We start from the raw sequence: 24,508 nt of genomic DNA, 5'->3' as shown, positions 1-24,508 counted from the left end.
TTCTATCTCCTCTGTGATGTTAGAGGGTCTAGAGATTACACAATATTATTTTAAGTGTTTATATCCCTTTGAACTTCCACCCATAAGGTTTCCACATCCTCGCCCACAATTGCCTCTTTGACACTTGTCTTCAGATCACTCCTCACATGTAGGCACACACCACCATCTTTTCTATTGACCCGGTATTTCCTAAATAGTGTAAAACCCTCAATATTAACAGCCCAGTCATGCGAAGAGTCCAACCATGTCTCAGCCACACCAACTACATCTGTGTTCTTCTAGTGCCATAGCCTCCAGCTCCCCCATTTTCCTAGCTAGACTTCTGGCATTTGTGAAAATACATTTTAAATTACAATTACCTGTAACGTGAATATCCATGAGTTTTTGGTTACCTTGGTTGGTTTGTATGTAACAGGTTCTTGTTACCAGCAGTTCTATTTTTTCATCGGTGTAGAGTTCTGCCCAGTCTTCTCCCTACTTTCCTTGCTAACCCCAGCCCCCACTAAATTCCCACTGTCCCCTCCTATATCCCACTTTATCTACACTATCTACCCCCTTATTAGTATGACCCCCCTCACCCTCTTCCCAGATCCTAGTTTAAAAGCTCCTCCAGCCATCTAACCATTTTTTCCCCCCAGAGCAGTTGCACCCTCCCCATTGAGGTGCAGCCCGTCCCTACTATAGAGCATGTAACCAACCAAGAAGTCGGGCCAGTTCTCCATGAACCCAAACCCTTCCTTCCTGCACCAGCTTCTGAGCCACTTATTTAACTCCCTAAGCTCCCAAATCTGCTGGGGCCGATGTTCTCTGCAACAGTAGGTATTGCGAGTCCCCATCTACAGACATTTGGGCCTGTGGTGGCTACTTGAGAAAGACCTGTGTCGAAACGTTGTGCTATAGTTGTTGGAGGAATATAGGCCTTATTATTTTACCTGTTGGATGCTGTCACTCTTTCCATGCTATGGTGGCTGGCTAGACTGCACAGATATCACTTTTCAGCCAGAATAAGAAGTGATTAAAGGCACAGCACACATTTCGCATAATCTGTGTATAAAATGATTGTGGTGCCTTCCTCCCCCCCATGTACCATTACAGGTGCACTAGGTTTGTGAACATTGGAGGTCTTTAATAAAGATGGCTGGACGGGCCAAAACGCGTCCTCTATATGGATATATACTTGTGAAAATAAATGGGCATATGAATTGAATACAGCAAGCGTCCCCTGGGATTGTTACATTTTAATAAAGATGGTAACATGCTTTCTGGCAAACTGCTGGCAAATTACCAATTTTTATATAAGCGCCCCATTATGTCGATGGTAAGTGGCAGTATAACTGTACCATATAGTCACATTGTGCTGGCTTTGTGCATATGGACTTAGGGGGTCATTTACTATCCAAAATACGCCTATGTTTGCGCCACAATCTGCAACTTTTCCATGCTCACGCCAGGTCTAAAAATAAAAAGTGGACGGGAGAAGGGGACGGGCTAGCAGGTCCTTCTCGTTCATCATTTTCTGCAGTAGAAAATGGTCTAAATGTAAGACAGCAAGGAAGAGGGCTTACTTTTAGACTGGCACTGAATGCACCGAATTTATGTAGTGGCCGGCGCCGCTTCATAACTTCAGCGGATCAACCGCCAGCCAAAGCCGCGTAAGCTACACTGCTTTGTGCATGTACCCTTGTATGGCAAGGCCACCGTAATGAGAAAATCTATTCTAAATGTGAAGCATGCAATAGTGTACTATTTTGGATAGGAGTCCTCATTAACACCTTCTGTAGCTTGCATTTAATTGTCGTACAGTTTAGCTGTTAACGGTGGTGCCCGATTTTTATCTAGTTATTTTAACTGCAGAACTATTTCACTCGGCCATAAAAGTGATAATTACACTGTATACAGAAGACTGAATACATATCTATTGTTTTTACAGCGAAGTACAATATCAGCGCCCTGGTCACCATAGCAACTAAAACGTTCCTTCGCTATGATAAGCTGCAAGATTTGATTGAAAGCATCAGGAAATTTTATCCGACGGTGACCATAATAATTGCTGATGACAGTGAGAAGCCGCAGAAGGTCGAGGGACCCTTCATCGAACACTACATCATGCCCTTTGGGAAGGTACAGAATTTGTGTGTGTGTATATGTGTGTATGTGTATGTGTGTGTGTGTGTGTGTGTGTATATATGTGTATATATGTGTGTATATATATATATATATATATATATATATATATATATATATATATATATATATATATATATATATATATATTATAGTGGTATGAGCTGAGATGAGCGTGTGACGGAAGAGGCATGCCTACAACACTGCCCTGACCTATCTGGCTGGAGTGTGCCCGGAGCCAGGTACGAGGTAAGGCCTAAATATGTGGGCAAAAATGAAGGTCGCCACTCTGGTAGGTGAAAGTTTAATTGAGCAAAACATGACCTTTACAGAGCTAATGAACAAAAGGCTCTAGATATTTCAACCTGTGGATTAGGAATATATCTTGCGTAACATGATGACCTCCAGCGACCCATCTTACGGATCACATGGGCCGGAACCTGATGCCTCGAAGCCACTGAAGCAGCTCCTATACGGAAGGAGTGCCTGGAAATTGAGCTAGGATTGTATGCTAATCCTGCCGCTAATATGAGTATGTTTGTGATGAATAGGGCAGATGAAAGGGGCCTGCCATCTAAAGTTAGCATCGGGTCGTCTAAGGCAGCTGACTGAGGTAAGGCTGTTAGTTCCTTGAGAACTTTGACAGAACACCAGCTACTGGATGTGGGGAAAAACTCGACTTCGATAGGAGGACCTGCCTGGTTGGTTTTGGTGGTTGGTATGTACAACGTGAAGTGATTATCGTTCCAGATGAGATGTCTCTTGAGGAGCGTGGTGCGACTGAGAGCTGCAGGTGAATTCCCCGGGTCTAAGGAAACCATAGAACCCGAGGTACATGGCCGCTTTGATGGTGATGCTGGCCGAGTGCCCAAAAGGAAGACCGTCCAGGGCTAATGACAATTTGCAAAACAGCTCACTTGAGACCGGTTGTCTGCGAACCTGGACACCCGTGTTATTCTTTTGGATACCCCTAAGAGTAGCTTTGATGGCCTGATTTGACATGATGGACTTGCTGGTGGGTCGCTGAGCATCCGATGGTGCTGTATTCCTGCTATATACAATTTGATAGTATTAAATGATAGGTGGCGGTGGGAATGACAATAGGCTATAAACACCATGAGGAAAGTGACTTTGTCCAAGTCCCCTTGTGGATGGGCGTATACGAACCGTTGAAAGACCTTGAATCCTGCTCTGTAGTTCCTGGCAGCATTGGCTGCTAATGAACGTTGCACTAAGATCTTTGCAGAGGCTACCAGGGACCCTAGTCCATCAGGAGGGAGCTGAATGGTGGGGCTGGAGTTCCGACGGGGTCTTCATCTGGTAGTTCCTGGAAAAAGATGGTGTAATTAAAGCGGGACAAGGCATCAGCCGCAATGTTCTTCGCCCCTTGAATGTGGAATGCGAAAAAATGAAAGTTAAATTTCAAGGACAGCCAAACTAATTTACGCAAAAGTGACATAATTTTCTGGGACTTGGCCCTACCTTTCGTGATTACATCCACTAAAACCTGGCTGTCTGTCATGAAAACTACTGGTTTATTGGCCCAGAGTGAGCCCCAGGCTTGGGCGGCTGCCACTATCGGGTATAGTTCTAACAATGGGGATGACCTCAGAGAAACAGCGTCGGAGATGAATTCCACCAGCCAACTGCCAACGAACCAGTGGGGATGGAAAATGGCGGTGAACCCGCGAGAGGCTGCGGCTTCAGAAAAGACTGTGGGTGAAACGGAATCCGGGGAAGGCACGAACAAAGAGATGCCGTTCCACCTGGTGAGAAACGATTGCCACATTCGTAAATCCGCCACGGCGTGATTGTCCAGTTGGATGATGGAATCCTGATCCGGAACTGAAAGGAGGAGAGTGAGGAGCTTAGACGTGAATGATCTGCCTTGGGGCATGATCCTGAAAGCAAAGTTTAGGGAACCCAACAGGGACTGGATCTCCCGTTTGGATAGGACCCTGGACAAAGCCGCAGAGGAGACTGCGGCCCGAATCTTGGACAGCTTTGCTATGGGGAGGCTGGCCTCCATACGGACTGAATCGAAGATGATGCCCAAGAAGGTAACCCTGGTGCCCGGCCCCTCAGTCTTTGCTGTTGCTACGGGAACTTCTAACTTGACGAAAAGTTGTAGCAAACTCCCTAAACCCATAGGTTCACCATGCGGGCTTTCGATGATCAAAAAATCATCGAGGTAATGTATAACTATGTCCAACCCCCCATGGTGAACCAGAATCCAATGTAGGGCGCACGCGAATCTATCAAACAGCCATGGGCTGCTCTTAGACCCTAAAGTAAGCCGGTTGGCGAAATAATATCTATGCGCCCAATGTAATCCATAATACTTCCATAACTGGGGAAGAATGGGGAGCAATTTAAATGCATCCGCTGTGTCAGCCTTCGCCAACCATGCCACTTCCCCTGCTAGCAAGATGTACCTGATGGCCTCATCGATGGATGAGTAACTCATGGCGAATTCTTCGGACGGAATTAAAGAATTCAAACTGGGAATGGATGACATGTGAGGAGCAGACAAGTCATAAATTAAGCGCTTTTTATTGGAGGACTGCTTGGTTACAAGGCCAATCAGGTTTAACCTCCAAGTCTCGAAAGGGATCGACTGGAATGGACCCAACAGGAAACCTTTCTGGACCTCCGACTGCAACAAAGTATCTACTGATGCTGGGTCCTGAGTAGCCGACAGAAAGTTCCCTCCCTCCCAGGAAACTTGAGGGAGGGCAATGAATACTGTATGGAAACCCCTCTTGAATCCAGAAAGAAGGAACTGAGTCAGCTGGCGATCAGGGTGTTCCTGCAACAGGATGGCTAAAAGCTTGATATTAATGTCTGCTAGTTATAGCGTTTTGTTCTGTCTTTTCGGGCAGCTGGAACAAGGATGGGCCCTGAAACAGAGGGAGCTGATATGCAAGGCTCTGCAACTGCTGAAACCCCATCCCCCCTGAATTTAAAATTATTGCATATTTGGCTCTGTCCTAGATAAGTAATTGGTCTACCCAGATTGTTCATTGTGGCCTGATACCGCTGGGCGCTAGAGGGACCTGACAGATTGAAGACAAGGAAGCGACCTGAGTGATACAGGTAACTAAACACATGATACATGACCTGAACGATTCAGGGACCAATGCTGCACTGCATGAAGAATGACCTGAGCGATTCAGGCAATTATACATGCAGGACCCATGACCGGAGCTAACACGAACCAACAGTACACTGCGGGGAAAAGACATGAGCGATTCAGGAACCAACGTAACATTGTAAGACAGACAACCTGAGCGATTCAGGCAACAATACATGACTGATACATGACCTGAGTGATATCAGGAACCAACAATACACTGCAGGGAAAAAGACCTGAGCGAATCGGGAACCAACGTAACTTGTAAGACAGACTACCTGAGTGATTCAGGCAATTATACATGACTGATACATGACCTGAGTTATTTCAGGAACCAACGCTCCATTGCATGAAGGATAACCTGAGCGTTCCAGGCAATAAACATGATACCAGACCTGAGCGAATCAGAAAACCACGTCACACCGTATGAAGAGTGACCTGGGCAATTACACTTACACAAACCTTGGCCTGAGCGAATCAGGAACCCATATTAAGCTTCATGAAAGATGACCTAGGTGAATCATTCGATTCTATATGAAAGATACCGGATATGAGCGAAACAGGGACCAGCGCCACCCTGCCGGACGATAAAACTGAATGACACATGATTTGAGAGATGCGCAGCATAACCTGGACGAGCATGACATGGGCAAGGCATGACCTGTAAATAAGCACGGCGAGCCTGAGTGATGCATGGCCGGCACTAACTGGGAAACAGCCGAGTACTGTGGAGAAAGCCCAAACACCTGTGCACCTTGAGGAATAGAAGGAAGAGATTGTACAGAGAAAAGCAAGATAGGAGAGGACCATGGTACACTACCTTGGAAGTGATATGTCTGCCTGTTACCGGCAGCATCCCACCTGCCTCCTATAATCTACAAATGATTTGGTCAGCATTGTTCAAAATAACAGCCTACATCACGATGGGGAAGCCTAATGAGGCCTGCTTATTAGCATATCACCTATTTAATCGCATGGAACAAAACCTACAAGACAATATATATTTAAACGCCAACCTGACACCCGGAAGGTGTGTGTAAGGCAACCTAGTGGCAGGGCCGACCGCCGGGGATGATGGACCAGAGCGTGCCTCCGGCGGTGGGTGCCCCCGACCAGGCTGCAGGGCGCGTCAGAAATGCGGACTCGTGCCGGGTGGGAGGCAGCGTGGCTGTTTAGCTACGGAGAGGCTGGGGCCAGGGCCAGGGCCGGAAGATCCGAAGGACCTACTCACCGCGGGCACCGCACGCTGCAGGAAGGAGCCGGAAGTTGAAAGAGCCGGAAGTGACATCGCGATCGCCGCCGCGCTATCTGCAGGAGGCCAACGTCGGGGTGATTGCACAAAACAACCGCCCTCTACTCCCGGCTGCTGAGGATAAGTAGCGGAGGCAGCCCCTCCCACAACTACAGATAGATAGATAGATATAGATAGATAGATAGAGAGATATAGATATATAGATATATAGATATATATATATATATATATATATATATATATATATATATATATATATACTGCTCAAAAAAATAAAGGGAACACAAAAATAACATCCTAGATCTGAGTTAATTAAATATTCTTCTGAAATACTTTGTTCTTGACATAGTTGAATGCGCTGACAACAAAATCACACAAAAATTTAAGAATGGAAATCAAATTTTTCAACCCATGGAGGTCTGGATTTGGAGTCACACTCAAAATAAAAGTGGAAAAACACACTACAGGCTGATCCAACTTTGATGTAATGTCCTTAAAACAAGTCAAAATGAGGCTCAGTAGTGTGTGTGGCCTCCACGTGCCTGTATGACCTCCCTACAACGCCTGTGCATGCTCCTGATGAGGCGGCGGACGGTCTTCTGAGGGATCTCCTCCCAGACCTGGACTAAAGCATCTGCCAACTCCTGGACAGTCTGGTGCAACGTGACGTTGGTGGATAGAGCGAGACATGATGTCCCAGAGGTGCTCAATTGAATTCAGGTCTGGGGAACAGGCGGGCCAGTCCATAGCATCAATGCCTTCGTCTTGTAGGAACTGCTGACACACTCTAGCCACATGAGGTCTAGCATTGTCTTGCATTAGGAGGAACCCAGGGCCAACCGCACCAGCATATGGTCTCACAAGGGGTCTGAGGATCTCATCTCGGTACCTAATGGCAGTCAGGCTACCTCTGGCGAGCACATGGAGGGCTGTGCGGCCCTCCAAAGACATGCCACCCCACACCATTACTGACCCAATGCCAAACCGGTCATGCTGGAGGATGTTGCAGGCAGCAGAACGGTCTCCACGGCGTCTCCAGACTGTCACGTCTGTCACATGTGCTCAGTGTGAACCTGCTTTCATCTGTGAAGAGCACAGGGCGCCAGTGGCGAATTTGCCAATCTTTGTGTTCTCTGGCAAATGCCAAACATCCTGCACGGTGTTGGGCTGTAAGCACAACCCCCACCTGTGGACGTCGGACCCTCATATCACCATCATGGAGTCTGTTTTTGACAGTTTTAGCAGACACATGCACATTTGTGGCCTGCTGGAGGTCATTTTGCAGGGCTCTGGCAGTGCTCCTCCTGTTCCTCCTTGCACAAAGGCGGAGGTAGCGGTCCTGCTGCTGGGTTGTTGCCTTCCTACGGCCTCCTCCACGTCTCCTGATGTACTGGCCTGTCTCCTGGTAGCGCCTCCATTCTTTGGACACTACGCTGACCAGACACAGCAAACCTTCTTGCCACAGCTCGCATTGATGTGCCATCCTGGATAAGCTGCACTACCTGAGCCACTTGTGTGGGTTGTAGACTCCGTCTCATGCTACCACTAGAGTGAAAGCACCGGCAGCATTCAAAAGTGACCAAAACATCAGCCAGGAAGCATAGGAACTGTGAAGTGGTCAGGTCACCACCTGCAGAACCACTCCTTTATTGGGGGTGTCTTGCTAATTGCCTATAATTTCCACCTGTTGTCTATCCCATTTGCACAACAGCATGTGAAATTGATTGTCACTCAGTGTTGCTTCCTAAGTGGACAGTTTGATTTCACAGAAGTGTGATTGACTTGGAGTTACATTGTGTTGTTTAAGCGTTCCCTTTATTTTTTTGAGCAATATATATATATATATATATATATATATATATATATATATATATATATATATATATATTTTTATACACTCATATACACTCAGCTAAAGAATTATTAGGAACACCTGTTCTATTTCTCATTAATGCAATTATCTAGTCAACCAATCACATGGCAGTTGCTTCAATGCATTTAGGGGTGTGGTCCTGGTCAAGACAATCTCCTGAACTCCAAACTGAATGTCAGAATGGGAAAGAAAGGTGATTTAAGCAATTTTGAGCTTGGCATGGTTGTTGGTGCCAGACGGGCCGGTCTGAGTATTTCACAATCTGCTCAGTTACTGGGATTTTCACGCACAACCATTTCTAGGGTTTACAAAGAATGGTGTGAAAAGGGAAAAACATCCAGTATGCGGCAGTCCTGTGGGCAAAAATGCCTTGTGGATGCTAGAGGTCAGAGGAGAATGGGCCGACTGATTCAAGCTGATAGAAGAGCAACGTTGACTGAAATAACCACTCGTTACAACCGAGGTATGCAGCAAAGCATTTGTGAAGCCACAACACGCACAACCTTGAGGCGGATGGGCTACAACAGCAGAAGACCCCACCGGGTACCACTCACCTCCACTACAAATAGGAAAAAGGGGCTACAACTTGCACGAGCTCACAAAAATTGGACTGTTGAAGACTGGAAAAATGTTGCCTGGTCTGATGAGTCTCTATTTCTGTTGAGACATTCAAATGGTAGAGTCCAAATTTGGCGTAAACAGAATGAGAACATGTATCCATCCTCTGATGGATACTTCCAGCAGGATAATGCACCATGTCGCAAAGCTCGAATCATTTCAAATTGGTTTCTTGAACATGACAATGAGTTCACTGTACTAAAATGGCCCCCACAGTCACCAGATCTCAACCCAATAGAGCATCTTTGGGATGTGGTGGAACGGGAGCTTCGTGCCCTGGATGTGCATCCCTCAAATCTCCATCAACTGCAAGATGCTATCCTATCAATATGGGCCAACATTTGTAAAGAATGCTATCAGCACCTTGTTGAATCAATGCCACGTAGAATTAAGGCAGTTCTGAAGGCAAAAGGGGGTCCAACACCGTATTAGTATGGTGTTCCTAATAATTCTTTAGGTGTGTGTGTGTGTGTGTGTGTGTGTGTATGTACTGTATGTATGTATGTATGTATGTATGTATGTATGTATGTATGTATATATATATATATATATATATATATATATATATATTAGGGTTGTCCCGATACCACTTTTTTAGGACCGAGTACAAGTACCGATACTTTTTTTCAAGTAGTCACCGATACCGAATACCGATACTTTTTTAAAATGTCATGTGACCGTTTTGGGGGATCTGTGGATCTGTGGATGACGCACTGTCATGTGGGGGATCTGTGGATGGCACTGTTATGGGGGACCTGTGGATGGCACTGTTATGGGGGACCTGTGGATGGCACTGTTATGGGGGATCTGTGGATGGCACTGTTATGGGGGATCTGTGGATGGCACTGTTATGGGGGATCTGTGGATGGCACTGTTATGGGGGATCTGTGGATGGCACTGTTATGGGGGATCTGTGGATGGCACTGTTATGGGGGATCTGTGGATGGCACTGTTATGGGGGATCTGTGGATGGCACTGTTATGGGGGATCTGTGGATGGCACTGTTATGGGGGATCTGTGGATGGCACTGTTATGGGGGATCTGTGGATGGCACTGTTATGGGGGATCTGTGGATGGCACTGTTATGGGGGATCTGTGGATGGCACTGTTATGGGGATCTGTGGATGGTGCTGTTATGGGGGATCTGTGGATGGCACTGTTATGGGGATCTGTGGATGGTGCTGTTATGGGGGATCTGTGGATGGCACTGTTATGGGGGATCTGTGGATGGCACTGTTATGGGGGATCTGTGGATGGCACTGTTATGGGGGATCTGTGGATGGCACTGTTATGGGGGATCTGTGGATGGCACTGTTATGGGGGATCTGTGGATGGCACTGTTATGGGGATTTGTGGATGGCACTGTTATGGGGATTTGTGGATGGCACTGTTATGGGGATCTGTGGATGGTACTGCTATGGGGTGGGATATCTGTGGATGGCATTGTTATGGGGTGGGGGGATCTGAGGATGGCATTGTTATTTGGTGGGGGATCTGTGGATGGTGCTGTTATAGGGGATCTGTGGATGGAACTGTTATGGGGAGGATCTGTGGATGACACTGCTATATGTCATCCACAGATCCCCCTCATAACAGTGTCCCCCAATACACCGGGCCCCGCCGCTCACCGAAGTATTTTTTTATAAACGTGAATCCTTATCCAGTTATTAAGTTGAACTAACGCTGCCCTCTCCCATGTTCCCCTGTATCCCCCTGTATCCCCACAGCACTTACTTAAGCTTCCATAGCAGGCAGAGCAGACGGCAGCAGTAACGTCACTCACTGACGTTGCGCGTCTGCTCCGCCTGCTTCACTCATAAAGTGGGCGGAGCAGGCGCTCTACGTCAGTGAGTGACGTTACTGCTGCCGTCTGCTCTGCCTGCTATGGAAGCTTAAGTGCTGTGGGGATACAGGGGAACATGGGAACATGGGAGAGGGCAGCGTTAGTTCAAAAAAGTATTCTATTTATGTATCGGGGCGGGGTATCGGCGGCAGAGTACCGCCGAGAAAACTCGGAATCGGTCCCGATACCGATACTAGTATCGGTATCGGGACAACCCTAATATATATATATATTTATATATATATATATATATATATATATATATATATATATATATATATATATATATATATATATATAATATGTCACTGGGGGATCCCTGGGTCCTTCCAGAGCTTCCCAATCTGCTCTTACAGGGCCCAGTATGTCATCTGGAGGTGCTCAATCTCCACTTGATGGCTTGGCTTTTGAGAGGTTAACTTTAAAAGCTAAGGGATTGTCTGATACCGTCATCTCCACTTTGCAAGCCAGCAGAAAAAAGGTTGCGTATAAGATTTATGTCGGGATCTGGAGAAAATTTCTGTCCACGATTAACCTGGTTTCCTTTGACCCGGAAAAACCCAGCTTGGCGGACATTTTGGATTTTCTGGAGAAGGGTTTGAGTGGCCACTCTCAAAGTTCAGATTTCTGCCTTTAGGGGCGTTGTTTGGCCAGAAGATTGCGGATCATCCCTGGATCATCAGATTCCTTAAGTCAGTTAAGAGACTACAGTTATCCGTGCCGATACGATCACGATCTTGGGACCTTTCAGTGGTTCTTCAGTCCTTATGTCTAGGTCCTTTTGAGCCCTCATCTGATGTTCCTCTGACTGCTAGTTCAGAAGACCGCCCTCTCAGTCGCAATAACATCGGCTCGTAGGGTAGGAGAGTTAGCAGCCTTATCTGACAGAGCCCTATACTCAGATCCTAGAAGATAGAATAATCTTTAAACCGGATCCAGCATTTCTGCCCAAAGTGGTCTCCACTTTTCATATGTCCCAGGAGGTGGTGCTGCCCTCCTGTGCTAATCCCTCTCTCTGGTGGTGCTGTCGTGACCATGAGGAAACAGAATTACCGGTGAGTAATTGCCAGCTTTCATCTGTAAACAAATGACTGCATTGATGGCATTAAGGGCAAGGAGAGATCTCGTAGCTAAACTGGCCCAAAATACATGCTCATGTGCTATGAAAATGAATTTGATACAAAGGACACATTCTCTTGATCCGCTACCATCAGCTTATCTCTGGCATTTAAAAATTAGTGTAACTGAACGGGAATTTGGAATATTTGTCTAGACTGCTCCGTCCAGGTTTTATTTTATGAATTAGATTATAGGCTCTGTTCACATTGCCACTGGAGCCTCCCTCCTTTGTCACATTTGATGGCAAGAGTACAGGGACAGACTGGCAATATATCTTACCAGTGGGCTCCCCAGGGCCGCCTGACCCTTTTGCAGGCTAAAAAAAAAATATTTGCCTGCGGCAGATTATGCCGTCTAATCAGTGTGCCGCCGGCAAATAATGATTCTGTATGGAGACTAGCAACACTGTGGAGGAGATTGCTGCATGTAATAGCAGCATTCGCCTTCACTGACGATCAGGCGATTGTCTGGAAAGAATGCTTCCTCCTTGGCAATCGTAAGGTTTATCTGCCAGTCTAAAATACAGCCCTTAGAGTGCGCTGCAGATCTGTAGCAAATCCCTCTAATTGACATGCAGACTTTGCTGCACATTTCAGTCAACGTATGCTGGCCAAGGCCTGCAATATATGTTCACCAGCCGTGGGCCGTATCACGAATGTGAACCCATTGACTTGACTTCGCACCGCAAAAATATAGAACTATTTATTTATTTATTTTTGTGGTGTGGACGGATCGCGGACCCGTTCAAGTTGAATGGGTCCCTAATGCACATCACGGGCGGCACATGTTCGTGTGAACATGAGTGTGAAATCTGTCATAGAAATCTGTAGCCTAAATTGACATGATGTGGATTTAAAATCTACACTGCAGGTCAGTTTCCACAGATTCTCCTTTTTTTATTTTATTTTTTTGTCTTTTTGCGGAGTGTGAATATTTAAAGCTCAAACAAAAATCTGCAGCAGAAAGGATGTATCCAAAAGGTTTTTTGGCAGGATTAATTTTTTCATCACATTATACACTTGTTTCCATGGGTACGAACACCGTGCAATCCAGCAGCAGTGGTCATGCTTGCAGACTATAGGGAAAAGTTTGAATCAAAAATCAGGGCGAGCACTCAACACCTGGACCAAGGAAGCGATGGAATTTAAAAATTTATTAAATCACAATATAACACGTGTAAATTTCAGCCATAAAATCTAAAATACATAGTATTAAAAACACAGAAGGGATGAATAAATAATAACGGTCACTGGTGGTCTAAGCAACTATGTAGTAAACTTATATGGATATAATCAACTTGTATGGATATATTCAGCCAGGATAGTTGTTAGCAACCTAGCGCTTCTCTGTCCCATAAGCACTGAAGACAATCAGTAGGTATAGTTGATTAATAGACACTGTTCCAGCGCTAATATAGCGATTAGGCAAGTAAATGAAACAGTTCCTGTTTGTGTAGGCACGTGACTAAAGTGTCCTTAGATGCCGATCATGTCCATTAAGTTGCCATACACTTTAGATGGTATGCCTCAGCGCATACAATGTGCAAATATAGTGTTCCTACCTTCCTCTTGGTGAGTCCCGAGGACGTCTCTGTGGACGTATGCGGTAGGTAAGCAGCAAACCGTAAAGGATAGTTCCGGCGTCTGGATAGTGGCTCCTGTGATGCGCTATTCCCGGATCTCGCGGGATTTTGGACGAAGTATGTATCCTGGACGACACAAAGTGCTGCTTTACAGATTATGCGCTCGGCGTCCTAGGAATCCAAATTCTTCTGCTTATATTAATCTTTGCATAGCCATGCATATGATGCGGAGTAGTTTCTGTCTCAGGTGTGCGGGCCAGACGCGTTTCGGGAACTCTTTCCCTTCGTCAGTGGTCTACTGACGAAGGGAAAGAGTTCCCGAAACGCGTCTGGGCCGCACACCTGTGACAGAAACAACTCCACATCATATGCATGGCTATGCAAAGATTAATATAAGCAGAAGAATTTGGATTCCTAGGACGCCGAGCGCATAATCTGTAAAGCAGCACTTTGTGTCGTCCAGGATACATACTTCGTCCAAAATCCCGCGAGATCCGGGAATAGCGCATCACAGGAGCCACTATCCAGACGCCGGAACTATCCTTTACGGTTTGCTGCTTACCTACCGCATACGTCCACAGAGACGTCCTCGGGACTCACCAAGAGGAAGGTAGGAACACTATATTTGCACATTGTATGCGCTGAGGCATACCATCTAAAGTGTATGGCAACTTAATGGACATGATCGGCATCTAAGGACACTTTAGTCACGTGCCTACACAAACAACAGGAACTGTTTCATTTACTTGCCTAATCGCTATATTAGCGCTGGAACAGTGTCTATTAATCAACTATACCTACTGATTGTCTTCAGTGCTTATGGGACAGAGAAGCGCTAGGTTGCTAACAACTATCCTGGCTGATTATATCCATATAAGTTTACTACATAGTTGCTTAGACCACCAGTGACCGTTATTATTTATTCATCCCTTCTGTGTTTTTGATACTATGTATTTTAGATTTTATGGCTGAAATTTGCACGTGTTATATTGTGATTTAATACATTTTTAAATTCCATCGCTTCCTTGGTCCAGGTGTTGAGCGCTCGCCCTGATTTTTGATTCAAACCATATTTATTACTAGAGGAGGGGTGATCCTCTACATTGGGCTAGACGCACCTTATCCAGAACCCCACCTGAGGTGAGCCACCATCTTTTGAGTTTGCACATTTATAGGGAAAAGTACCGGCCTCTCTGGTGGCCGGGACCGTGGGAGCGCACATAGGCTGGTGCTTTTTTCTATAGTGTGTAAGCATGGCCACCAATGCTAAATCGCAGGGTGGTTGTTACCACGGAAATGAGCAGTGTATAATCCAGCTAGAAAAGGAAACAATATAGATAATAATACATTAGTAGGTGGCTTATAATAACTTTCACTACATCATAAATGCCACAGAAGTGACAACACCTTTAATCTCGATTTGGAGTCTTTTTTTTTTTTTTTTTTTTTTTTTTTTTTTTTTTTTCTCACCTGTGCTGATTTTTATTAGCAAGCTCCAAACAATGTGTCCCACCCTATCTCCTGGCAGAATCAGTGATTAAATTTGGAAACTAAATGATTTTAGAGGCAGCAGGGCTGGCTCCAGGCTCATGTGGGCCCTTGGGCGATAAAATATCAGTGGGCCCCCTTACAGTGATAACTCTGAGTACAGATAATATAGTAAATGTCGCCTCCATCCTATGTAACAGCACAGATAACACAGTGATGGCTATCTGAGTACAGAAAATGTAGTAGTGTTACCTGCAGTCCTATGTAAAACCACAGATAACACTAGTTCTCATAATGTGGTAGTGTTACCTACGTCCTTAGTGTGCCTCCCTGTGGCTCTTCCACGGAATCCATGCTGGTGGCGCTGCCTTATCTTCCATCTTCTTCTTCTTGCCCCACACAGAACGTCCTGATGCAGCTGCGTCAAGACATAGGAACACTGTGGGCATGGTGATGGTGAGACACACACACACACACACACACTGGGACAGAGAGCTACATGGGGACAGAGATACATACATACATACACACACACACACACACACACACACACACACACAGACACCGGTGCGATGGTGAGATCGTCAACCAACTTCTATCTATTGTGTGTGTGTGTGGCCACCTTAAGGGGGCATTAAAAGGGAATTCCTCATTTAGTTATATCTCTGTGGATAGTACATTGCCACCCGAAGGTACATCCAGTGTAGGGTAAGATTAGTTGTTAGAGACCCAGCACTAGTCTTCCCACATCCCTAGTTCCTGGTCACCATTGGCGCAGCGTTTGGTGTATATCATGCATACTTAGGGATTTAATTGATATTAATAAAAGTTAAGTTTTAAATGGTATCTCTTTAGGATTATACACATTTAGTTATGCTCCAACCCTTTGTTACTTTCTAATATGACTCCCACTGATTCCCAGTACTGAAGGGGCATGGACTGGGGTTTAAAAAGGGAATTATCAACATGTACCAGAAGGTGGTCTAAAATGTAACCCATTAAGCACTGGCTAGACTGTGGTATGGAGTCTAAGCAATACTTTAGACAGACACACACACACACACACACACACACACACGACAAACTCACTCGGGACACACAACACACTCGGGGACGGACACGCATAGCTAGGCCTCGCCACACTCCAGCCTGGCTCCTCTTCCTACAGGAACACAGCTCTCTGCTCTTCTCCCACTGGTCACATGGACAGATGACCTCAGGAAGGTCCTTTATGCCAGTAAGAAACTCCATCTACCCTGTTCTGAGTCCTGGGGCCGCCCACCCCAGCAGTGCACTCTGCAAAAAAAATGGTCTGCATTGCTGGGGGTAAGCTTCCCTAGAATCCAGAATAGGCACTTCAATGAAGACCACATAGCTGAACGAGTGAGCGGGCGCAGTGGGCCCGACACTTGCCCGGGTGTGCCGGGTGTTCACGCCGGCCCTGAGAGGCAGATCAGCATCAGTTTTTTTTTTTCTGCCTCTGAATTTAAACCAAATGAACATTACCAGTGTCAGACTGAAGTCCCTTGGGCCCAACCTCTGGGTATAGGGGACCTTAATAATGGACCCCGAGTAAAACCATGCCTTTGTCAGAGCTTGGGCCCACAATAGGATCCTCTGGTGGCCCAGTCTGACCCTGGACATTACTGTCTCTATGTAGTAAGTTTTGGTTCTGTTACCATATCTATGTAGTAAGCTTTGTTCTGGTACTGTATGTAGTAAGCTTTGTTCTGATACTGTATCTATGTAAGGTGCCTTGCAAAAGTATTCACCCCCCTTGACTTTTTTTTTCGTATTTTGGTACATTACAGCCTTAAGTTCAATGTTTTGTTAATCTGAATTATGTGATGGCTCAGAACACAATAGTCTAAGTTGGTAAAGTAAAATGAGAAAAATATATAAATAAAACTATTGTTTAGAAATAAACAGAAAATTGGCATGTGCGTATGTATTCACTCCCTTTGTTAGGAAGCCCATAGAAAGTTCTGGTGCAACCAATTTACCTTCAGAAGACCACATAATTAGTGAAATGATATTTACCTGTGTGCAATCTAAGTGTCACATGATCTGTTATTACATATACACACCTTTTTTGAAAGGCCCCAGAGGCTCCAACACCTAAGCAAGAGGCATCACTAACCAAACACTGCCACGAAGGCCAAGGAACTCTCCTCAACATTGTCCCTTACTTGTTTAAAGTACAAGTCAGGGTTAGATTATAAAAAAATAAATAAATATCCAAATCTTTTATGATCCCCAGAAGCACCGTCAAATCTATCATAACCAAATGGAAAGAACATGGCACAACAACTAACCTGCCAAGAGACGGCCGCCCACCCACCAAAACTCATGGACCGGGCAAGGGGGGCATTAATCGGAGGCAGCACAGAGACCTAAGGTAACCCTGGAGGAGCTGCAGCGTTCCACAGCAGAGACTGGAGTATCTGTACATAGGACGACAATAAGCCGTACGCTCCATAGAGTTGGGCTTTATGGCAGAGTGGCCAGAAGAAAGCCATTACTTTCAGCTAAAAACAAAAAGGCATGTTGTGAGTTTGCGAAAAGGCATGTGGGAGACTCCCAAAATGTATGGAGGAAGGTGCTCTGGTCTGATGAGACTAAAATTGAACTTTATAGCGTTTTCTTTGATGGCCGAAGTCTGGCGCAAGCCCATCACATCACCCAAAGAACACTATCCCCACAGTAAAACATAGTGGTGGCAGCATCAAGCTGTGGGGATGTTTTTCATCAGCTGGGACTGGGAAACTGGCCAGTGTTGAGGGACAGATGGATGGTGCTAAATACAGGGATATTCTTGAGCAAAACTTGTACCACTCTGTGCGTGATTTGAGGCTAGGACGGCGGTTCACCTTCCAGCAGGACAATGACCCCAAACACACGGCTAAAGCAACACTTGAGTGGTTTAAGGGGAAACATGTAAATGTGTGGGAATGGCCTAGTCAAAGCCCAGATCTCAATCCAATACAAAATCTGTGGTCAGACTTAAAGATTGCTGTTCACAAGCCAGTGGCGGATCCAAAGCCTGGTCTCGGGAGGGGCACTTCCAGATTATTTTCTGTCCGCCGTCACAAAACAATGGTGCTTATAGAACAGACTACACAGTGTAGCGGTATACTGTATATTGTGTGGCACAGTGTATGCTATATGTGTATAACAAACATATATTCCACATAAAAACTTACAATTACTTGGCTTGGCCCTTGGGTTTCTCGGACACCACTTCAACACTTTGACCGGGGGGCTCGGCGGAGTTGATGTGTTTTATCCTAATGAGAGAGATTTCATAATCAGGATTTGGAGAAGGGGCAGAGGGATAGCAGAGCAGGGAGAGGCTGGTGCTGCTACTAGGGGGTCATACCATGGGGGAGTAATAAAGCCCACCATAATGCCCCCCCAGTAGAAATAATTCTCCTTATAATGTGCAAAACATACATAGAAACATAGAATGTGTCGGCAGATAAGAACCATTTGGCCCATCTAGTCTGCCCAATATATCTGAATCCTATGGATAGCCCCCGGCCCTATCTTATATGAAGGATGGCCTTATGCCTATCCCATGCATGCTTAAACCCCTTCACTGTATTTGCAGCTACCACTTCTGCAGGAAGGCTATTCCATGCATCCACTACTCTCTCAGTAAAGTAATACTTCCTTATATTACTTTTAAACCTTTGCCCCTCTAATTTAAAACTGTGTCCTCTTGTGGTAGTTTTTCTTCTTTTAAATATGCTCTCTTCCTTTTACCGAGTTGATTCCCTTTATGTATTTAAAAGTTTCTATCATATCCCCTCTGTCTCTTCTTTCTTCCAAGCTATACATATTAAGGTCCTTTAACCTTTCCTGGTAAGTTTTATCCTGCAATCCATGTACTAGTTTAGTAGCTCTTCTCTGAACTCTCTCTTGAGTATCTACACTGCTCAAAAAAATAAAGGGAACACTTAAACAACACAATGTAACTCCAAGTCAATCACACTTCTGTGAAATCAAATTGTCCACTTAGGAAGCAACACTGAGTGACAATCAATTTCACATGCTGTTGTGCAAATGGGATACACAACAGGTGGAAATTATAGGCAATTAGCAAGACACCCCCAATAAAGGAGTAGTTCTGCAGTGGTGATCACAGACCACTTCTCAGTTCATATGCTTCCTGGCTGATGTTTTGGTCACTTTTGAATGCTGGCGGTGCTTTCACTCTAGTGGTAGCATGAGACGGAGTCTACAACCCACACAAGTGGCTCAGGTGCAGTGCAGCTTATCCAGGATGGCACATCAATGCGAGCTGTGGCAAGAAGGTTTGCTGTGTCTGTCAGCGTAGTGTCCAGAGCATGGAGGCGCTACCAGGAGACAGGCCAGTACATCAGGAGACGTGGAGGAGGCCGTAGGAGGGCAACAACCCAGCAGCAGGACCGCTACCTCCGCCTTTGTGCAAGGAGGAACAGGAGGAGAACTGCCAGAGCCCTGCAAAATGACCTCCAGCAGGCCACAGATGTGCATGTGTCTGCTCAAACGGTCAGAAACAGACTCCATGAGGGTGATATGAGGGCCTGACGTCCACAGGTGGGGGTTGGGCTTACAGCCCAACACCGTGCAGGACGTTTGGCATTTGCCAGAGAACACCAAGATTGGCAAATTCGCCACTGGCGCCCTGTGCTCTTCACAGATGAAAGCAGGTTCACACTGAGCACATGTGACAGACGTGACAGAGTCTGGAGACGCCATGGAGAACGTTCTGCTGCCTGCAACATCCTCCAGCATGACTGGTTTGGCATTGCGTCAGTAATGGTGTGGGGTGGCATTTCTTTGGAGGGCCGCACAGCCCTCCATGTGCTCGCCAGAGGTAGCCTGACTGCCATTAGGTACCGAGATGAGATCCTCAGACCCCTTGTGAGACCATATGCTGGTGCGGTTGGCCCTGGGTTCCTCCTAATGCAAGACAATGCTAGACCTCATGTGGCTGGAGTGTGGCAGCAGTTCCTGCAAGACGAAGGCATTGATGCTATGGACTGGCCTGCCCGTTCCCCAGACCTGAATCCAATTGAGCACATCTGGGACATCATGTCTCGCTCTATCCACCAACGTCACGTTGCACCACAGACTGTCCAGGAGTTGGCAGATGCTTTAGTCCAGGTCTGGGAGGAGATCCCTCAGGAGACCGTCCGCCACCTTATCAGGAGCATGCACAGGCGTTGTAGGGAGATCATACAGGCACGAGGAGGCCACACACACTACTGAGCCTCATTTTGACTTGTTTTAAGGACATTACATCAAAGTTGGATCAGCCTGTAGTGTGTTTTTCCACTTTAATTTTGAGTGTGACTCCAAATCCAGACCTCCATGGGTTGAAAAATTTGATTTCCATTTTTTAATTTTTGTGTGATTTTGTTGTCAGCACATTCAACTATGTAAAGAACAAAGTATTTCAGAAGAATATTTAATTAACTCAGATCTAGGATGTGTTATTTTTGTGTTCCTTTTATTTTTTTGAGCAGTGTATATCCTTCTGGAGATATGGCCTCCAGTACTGAGCACAATACTCCAAGTGAGGTCTCACCAGTGTTCTGTACAGCGGCATAAGCACTTCACTCTTTCTACTGCTTATACCTCTCCCTATACATCCAAGCATTCTGCTGGCATTTCGTGCTGCTCTATTACATTGTCTTCCCACCTTTAAGTCTTCTGAAATAATTACTCCTAAATCCCTTTCCTCAGATACTGAGGTCAGGACTGTGTCAAATATTCTATATTCTGCCCTTGGGTTTTTACGCCCCAGGTGCATTATCTTGCACTTATCCACATTAAATTTCAGTTTCCAGAGTTCTGACCATTCTTCTAGTTTTCCTAAATCCTTTTCCATTTGGCGTTTCCCTCCAGGAACATCAACCCTGTTGCATATCTTTGTGTCATCAGCAAAAAGACAAACCTTACCAGCGAGGCCTTTTGCAATATCACTTATGAAGATATTAAACAAAATCGGTCCCAGTACAGATCCCTGTGGAACCCCACTGGTAACATGACCTTGTTTTGAATGTTCTCCATTGACTACAACCCTCTGTTGTCTGTCACTCAGCCACTGCCTAATCCACTCAACAATATGGGAGTCCATGCTCAATGACTGCAGTTTATTGATAAGTCTTCTATGTGGGACAGTGTCAAAAGCCTTACTAAAATCTAGATATGCGATGTCTACTGCACCTCCACCGTCTATTATTTTATTCACCCAGTCAAAAAAATCTATAAGATTTGTTTGACATGATCTCCCTGAAGTAAACCCATGTTGTTTTTCATCTTGCAATCCATGGGATTTTAGATGTTCCACAATCCTATCCTTTAAAAGGGGTTTCCATTAATTTGCCTACTATTGATGTCAGACTCACTGGTCTATAGTTGCTCGATTCCTCCCTACTACCTTTCTTGTGAATGGGCACGACATTTGCCAATTTCCAATCTTCCGGGACGACTCCTGTTACTAATGATTGGTTAAATAAATCTGTTAACGGTTTTGCCAGCTCACCACTAAGCTCTTTTAATAATTTTGGGTGTATCTCATCAGGCCCCTGTGACTTATCTGTCTTCACCTTAGACAGCAAACTTAGAACATCTTCCTCTGTAAAGATACATGCATCAAACGATTTAATAGTCATTCTTTCTAGTGGAGGTCCTTCTCCTTTTTTCTTTTGTAAAAACTGAACAGAAGTATTCATTAAGGCAGTCGGCTAGCCCTTTATTCTCTTCTACATACCTTCCGTCCTTTGTTTTTAATTTAGTTATTCCTTGTTTTAATTTCCTTTTTTCATTTATATATCTGAAGAATGTCTTATCCCCTTTTTTCATAGACTGAGCTAGTTTTTCTTCTGCCTGCGCTTTAGAAGTTCTTATAACTTGCTTGGCCTCTCTCTGCTTAATCTTGTAGATTTCCTTATCTTCATTGCTCTGTTTTTTTTTATAATTACAAAATGCTAGCTTTTTATTTTTAATGATTTGGGCCACTTCTGCTGAGTACCACATTGGTCTCCTCCTTTTTTTGCTTTTACTGACAAGTCTAATGCAATTTTCTGTTGCCTTCAATAATGCACCTTTTAAGTAGTCCCATTTCTCCTGGACTCCATGTAATCCGTTCCAGTCTGATAAGGACTCATTTATGACTAATTTCATTTTTGAAAAGTCTGTTTTTCTAAAATCTAAAACTTTTGTTTTTGTGTGGTGGGACTCTTTCACAGTTCTTATATTAAACCACACTGACTGGTGATCACTAGATCCCAAGGTTTCGCCTACAATGACATCATATACCGAATCCCCGTTTGTGAATACCAAATCCAAAATGGCCTCCCTCCGGGTTGGCTCCTCAACCACTTGTTGTAGAGATAACCCCAGTAGGGAATTTAGAATATCTGTACTCCTGGTAGAACTTGCTATTTTGGTTTTCCAGTTTATATCTGGAAGATTGAAATCTCCCATAATGATAACTTCTCCTTTCATTGTCATTTTAGCTATTTCTTCAACTAGTAGATCATCTAGTTCTTTAACTTGACCAGGTGGTCTATATATCACACCTACACGAGTTACTGCATGGTTAGCAAACTGCAACGTAACCCAGACTGACTCTATGTTGGCCTCACCAACTTGTATTAGGTTAGATTTAATGCTATCTTTCACATACAGGGCCACTCCTCCTCCTTTCTTGCCTTCTCTGTCTCTTCTGTATAAAGAGTACCCTGGTATGGTTATGTCCCAGTCATTTCTTTCATTAAACCATGTCTCCGTAACAGCCACTAAATCTACATTCTCAGATGCCATTATTGACCCAAGTTCATTGATTTTTTTTACCTAAACTGCGAGCATTTGTAGACAGGACTCTGAGCTTATCATTTCTTAACCTCTGTGCTTCTGACCTGTTCTGGCATTGTTTCGGGGGGCAATTGGACTCTTTATTTTCACTCTTTTGCCCCCCCTTCCTAGTTTAAATACTCTTTCGCAAATTCTTGGAGTTGTTCACTAAGTACATTTGTTCCTTTGAGAGAAAGATGCAAACCATCTTTTTTGTACAGTTCCTTTCTATTCCAAGTAGAGCTATCATGAGAAACAAAGCCAAATCCTTGCTCTTGACACCATTTACCAAGCCATATGTTGAACTCCTTTATGCGCCTCTGCCTATCATTCTGAACATTATGCACAGGCAGAACTTCAGAAAATGAAATGGTGGATGCAAAATCTTGTACATCATTACCAAGTGTGATAAAAGATTTTTTCACCTCTGACACTTCATTCCAAGCCAGGTCATTTGTCCCTAGATGGACAAGAACATCCACGTCCCCTTCCTGCTTTGCTTGCTTAACAATATTAATAATACATCTTCTATCTCTTCTAGCAGTAGCCCCAGGGAGACATCTCACAAAACCATTTTCTTTAAGCTCCACACTTCTTATGATTGAATCACCCAGCAACAGCTGCATCCTTTGAGACTTCACTTTATCTTTTTTGTTGCATACATTAGACATAGGAGTCGATGGTTTCTCACCCTCTGTGCTTGAGTCCATATCCATGTTGTCCTTACATTCTGAGAGTGCTGCAAATGAATTATGGAGAACCACCGACTGTGGGACATGTCTTCTATCCACCACTCTAAGACTTCCAGAACCTACATTAACCCATCTGCCATTTCTGGGGGTCCTCTGTGGCAGTGGCATTGCAGCAGTCCTAGCTGGAGTTTGTTTAACAGATAATTTAAATATTTCAGCTTTCAAAAATGCAATTTCCTGCTGCAGTAAGGAGAACTGTCTACAGATCTGACAGCATCCGAATCTCCAAAGAGTGGAACATGAAATAAATGCACAACAATTCCTGCACTGAACCAAGTCTGCCATTTTAAAGAGGAGAAAAAAATAAATAAATAAAAAATTTGTAACTTTAAATCAAACAAATCTTACCTTTTTTTTTGTATTGTTTCCACCTTCCAGCCTACCTCCTGACTATCTCCTGCAATATTTCTTTACTAGTACTTAATGTAGTACTTGAAGCTAGTACTTGCAGCTAATGAATTAGGCCATTATACCCCCTTGTAATGCCCCAGGTGAGCTAATGTCCCCATAGAGCCCCTATATTGTGCCAGTATAAAATACCCCTATATAGTGCCCCCAGTAAATGCCCCCATAGTGCTCCACACCCTCCTTCCTCCTAGTGCCCCCATAATGTACCAGTATAAAATGCTCCAGTAGATGCCCTGAGTGTCCCCCATAATTTGCAAGTATAAAATACCCCTTCTTAGTGCCCCCCGTAGATGACCCCATAGTACTTAGACCCCTTCCCCATAGTACCCACCATAATGTGTCCCAGTATAAAATTGTACTGTACAGAGCACCCCATATAAAATACCCCTTCTTTGTGGCCTCAGTAGATGCCCCTATATTGCCCCCAATAATGTTCCAGTAACAAGAGCAACCCCCCAATCATGTGCC

The 24,508-nt window shown here is 44.9% G+C and overlaps 1 protein-coding gene across 1 annotated transcript in view; it reads left to right on the top strand.

The window, feature by feature from the left end:
* B4GALNT1 (beta-1,4-N-acetyl-galactosaminyltransferase 1) overlaps positions 1-24,508 on the top strand; it is a 241,814-nt gene that overhangs the window by 195,038 nt on the left and 22,268 nt on the right. Inside the window, exon 8 of the mRNA XM_040425765.1 lies at positions 1,931-2,121. Within this exon, the coding sequence (XP_040281699.1) occupies positions 1,931-2,121 (191 nt within the window). The remainder of the gene's footprint in view (positions 1-1,930; positions 2,122-24,508) is intronic.

Source organism: Bufo bufo, chromosome 3, assembly GCF_905171765.1.
Source record: "Bufo bufo chromosome 3, aBufBuf1.1, whole genome shotgun sequence".
NCBI classification, from domain to species: Eukaryota; Metazoa; Chordata; class Amphibia; order Anura; family Bufonidae; genus Bufo; species Bufo bufo.
Note: the sequence above shows the minus strand (reverse complement) of the source record. Positions and strands in the feature narration are given on the sequence as shown.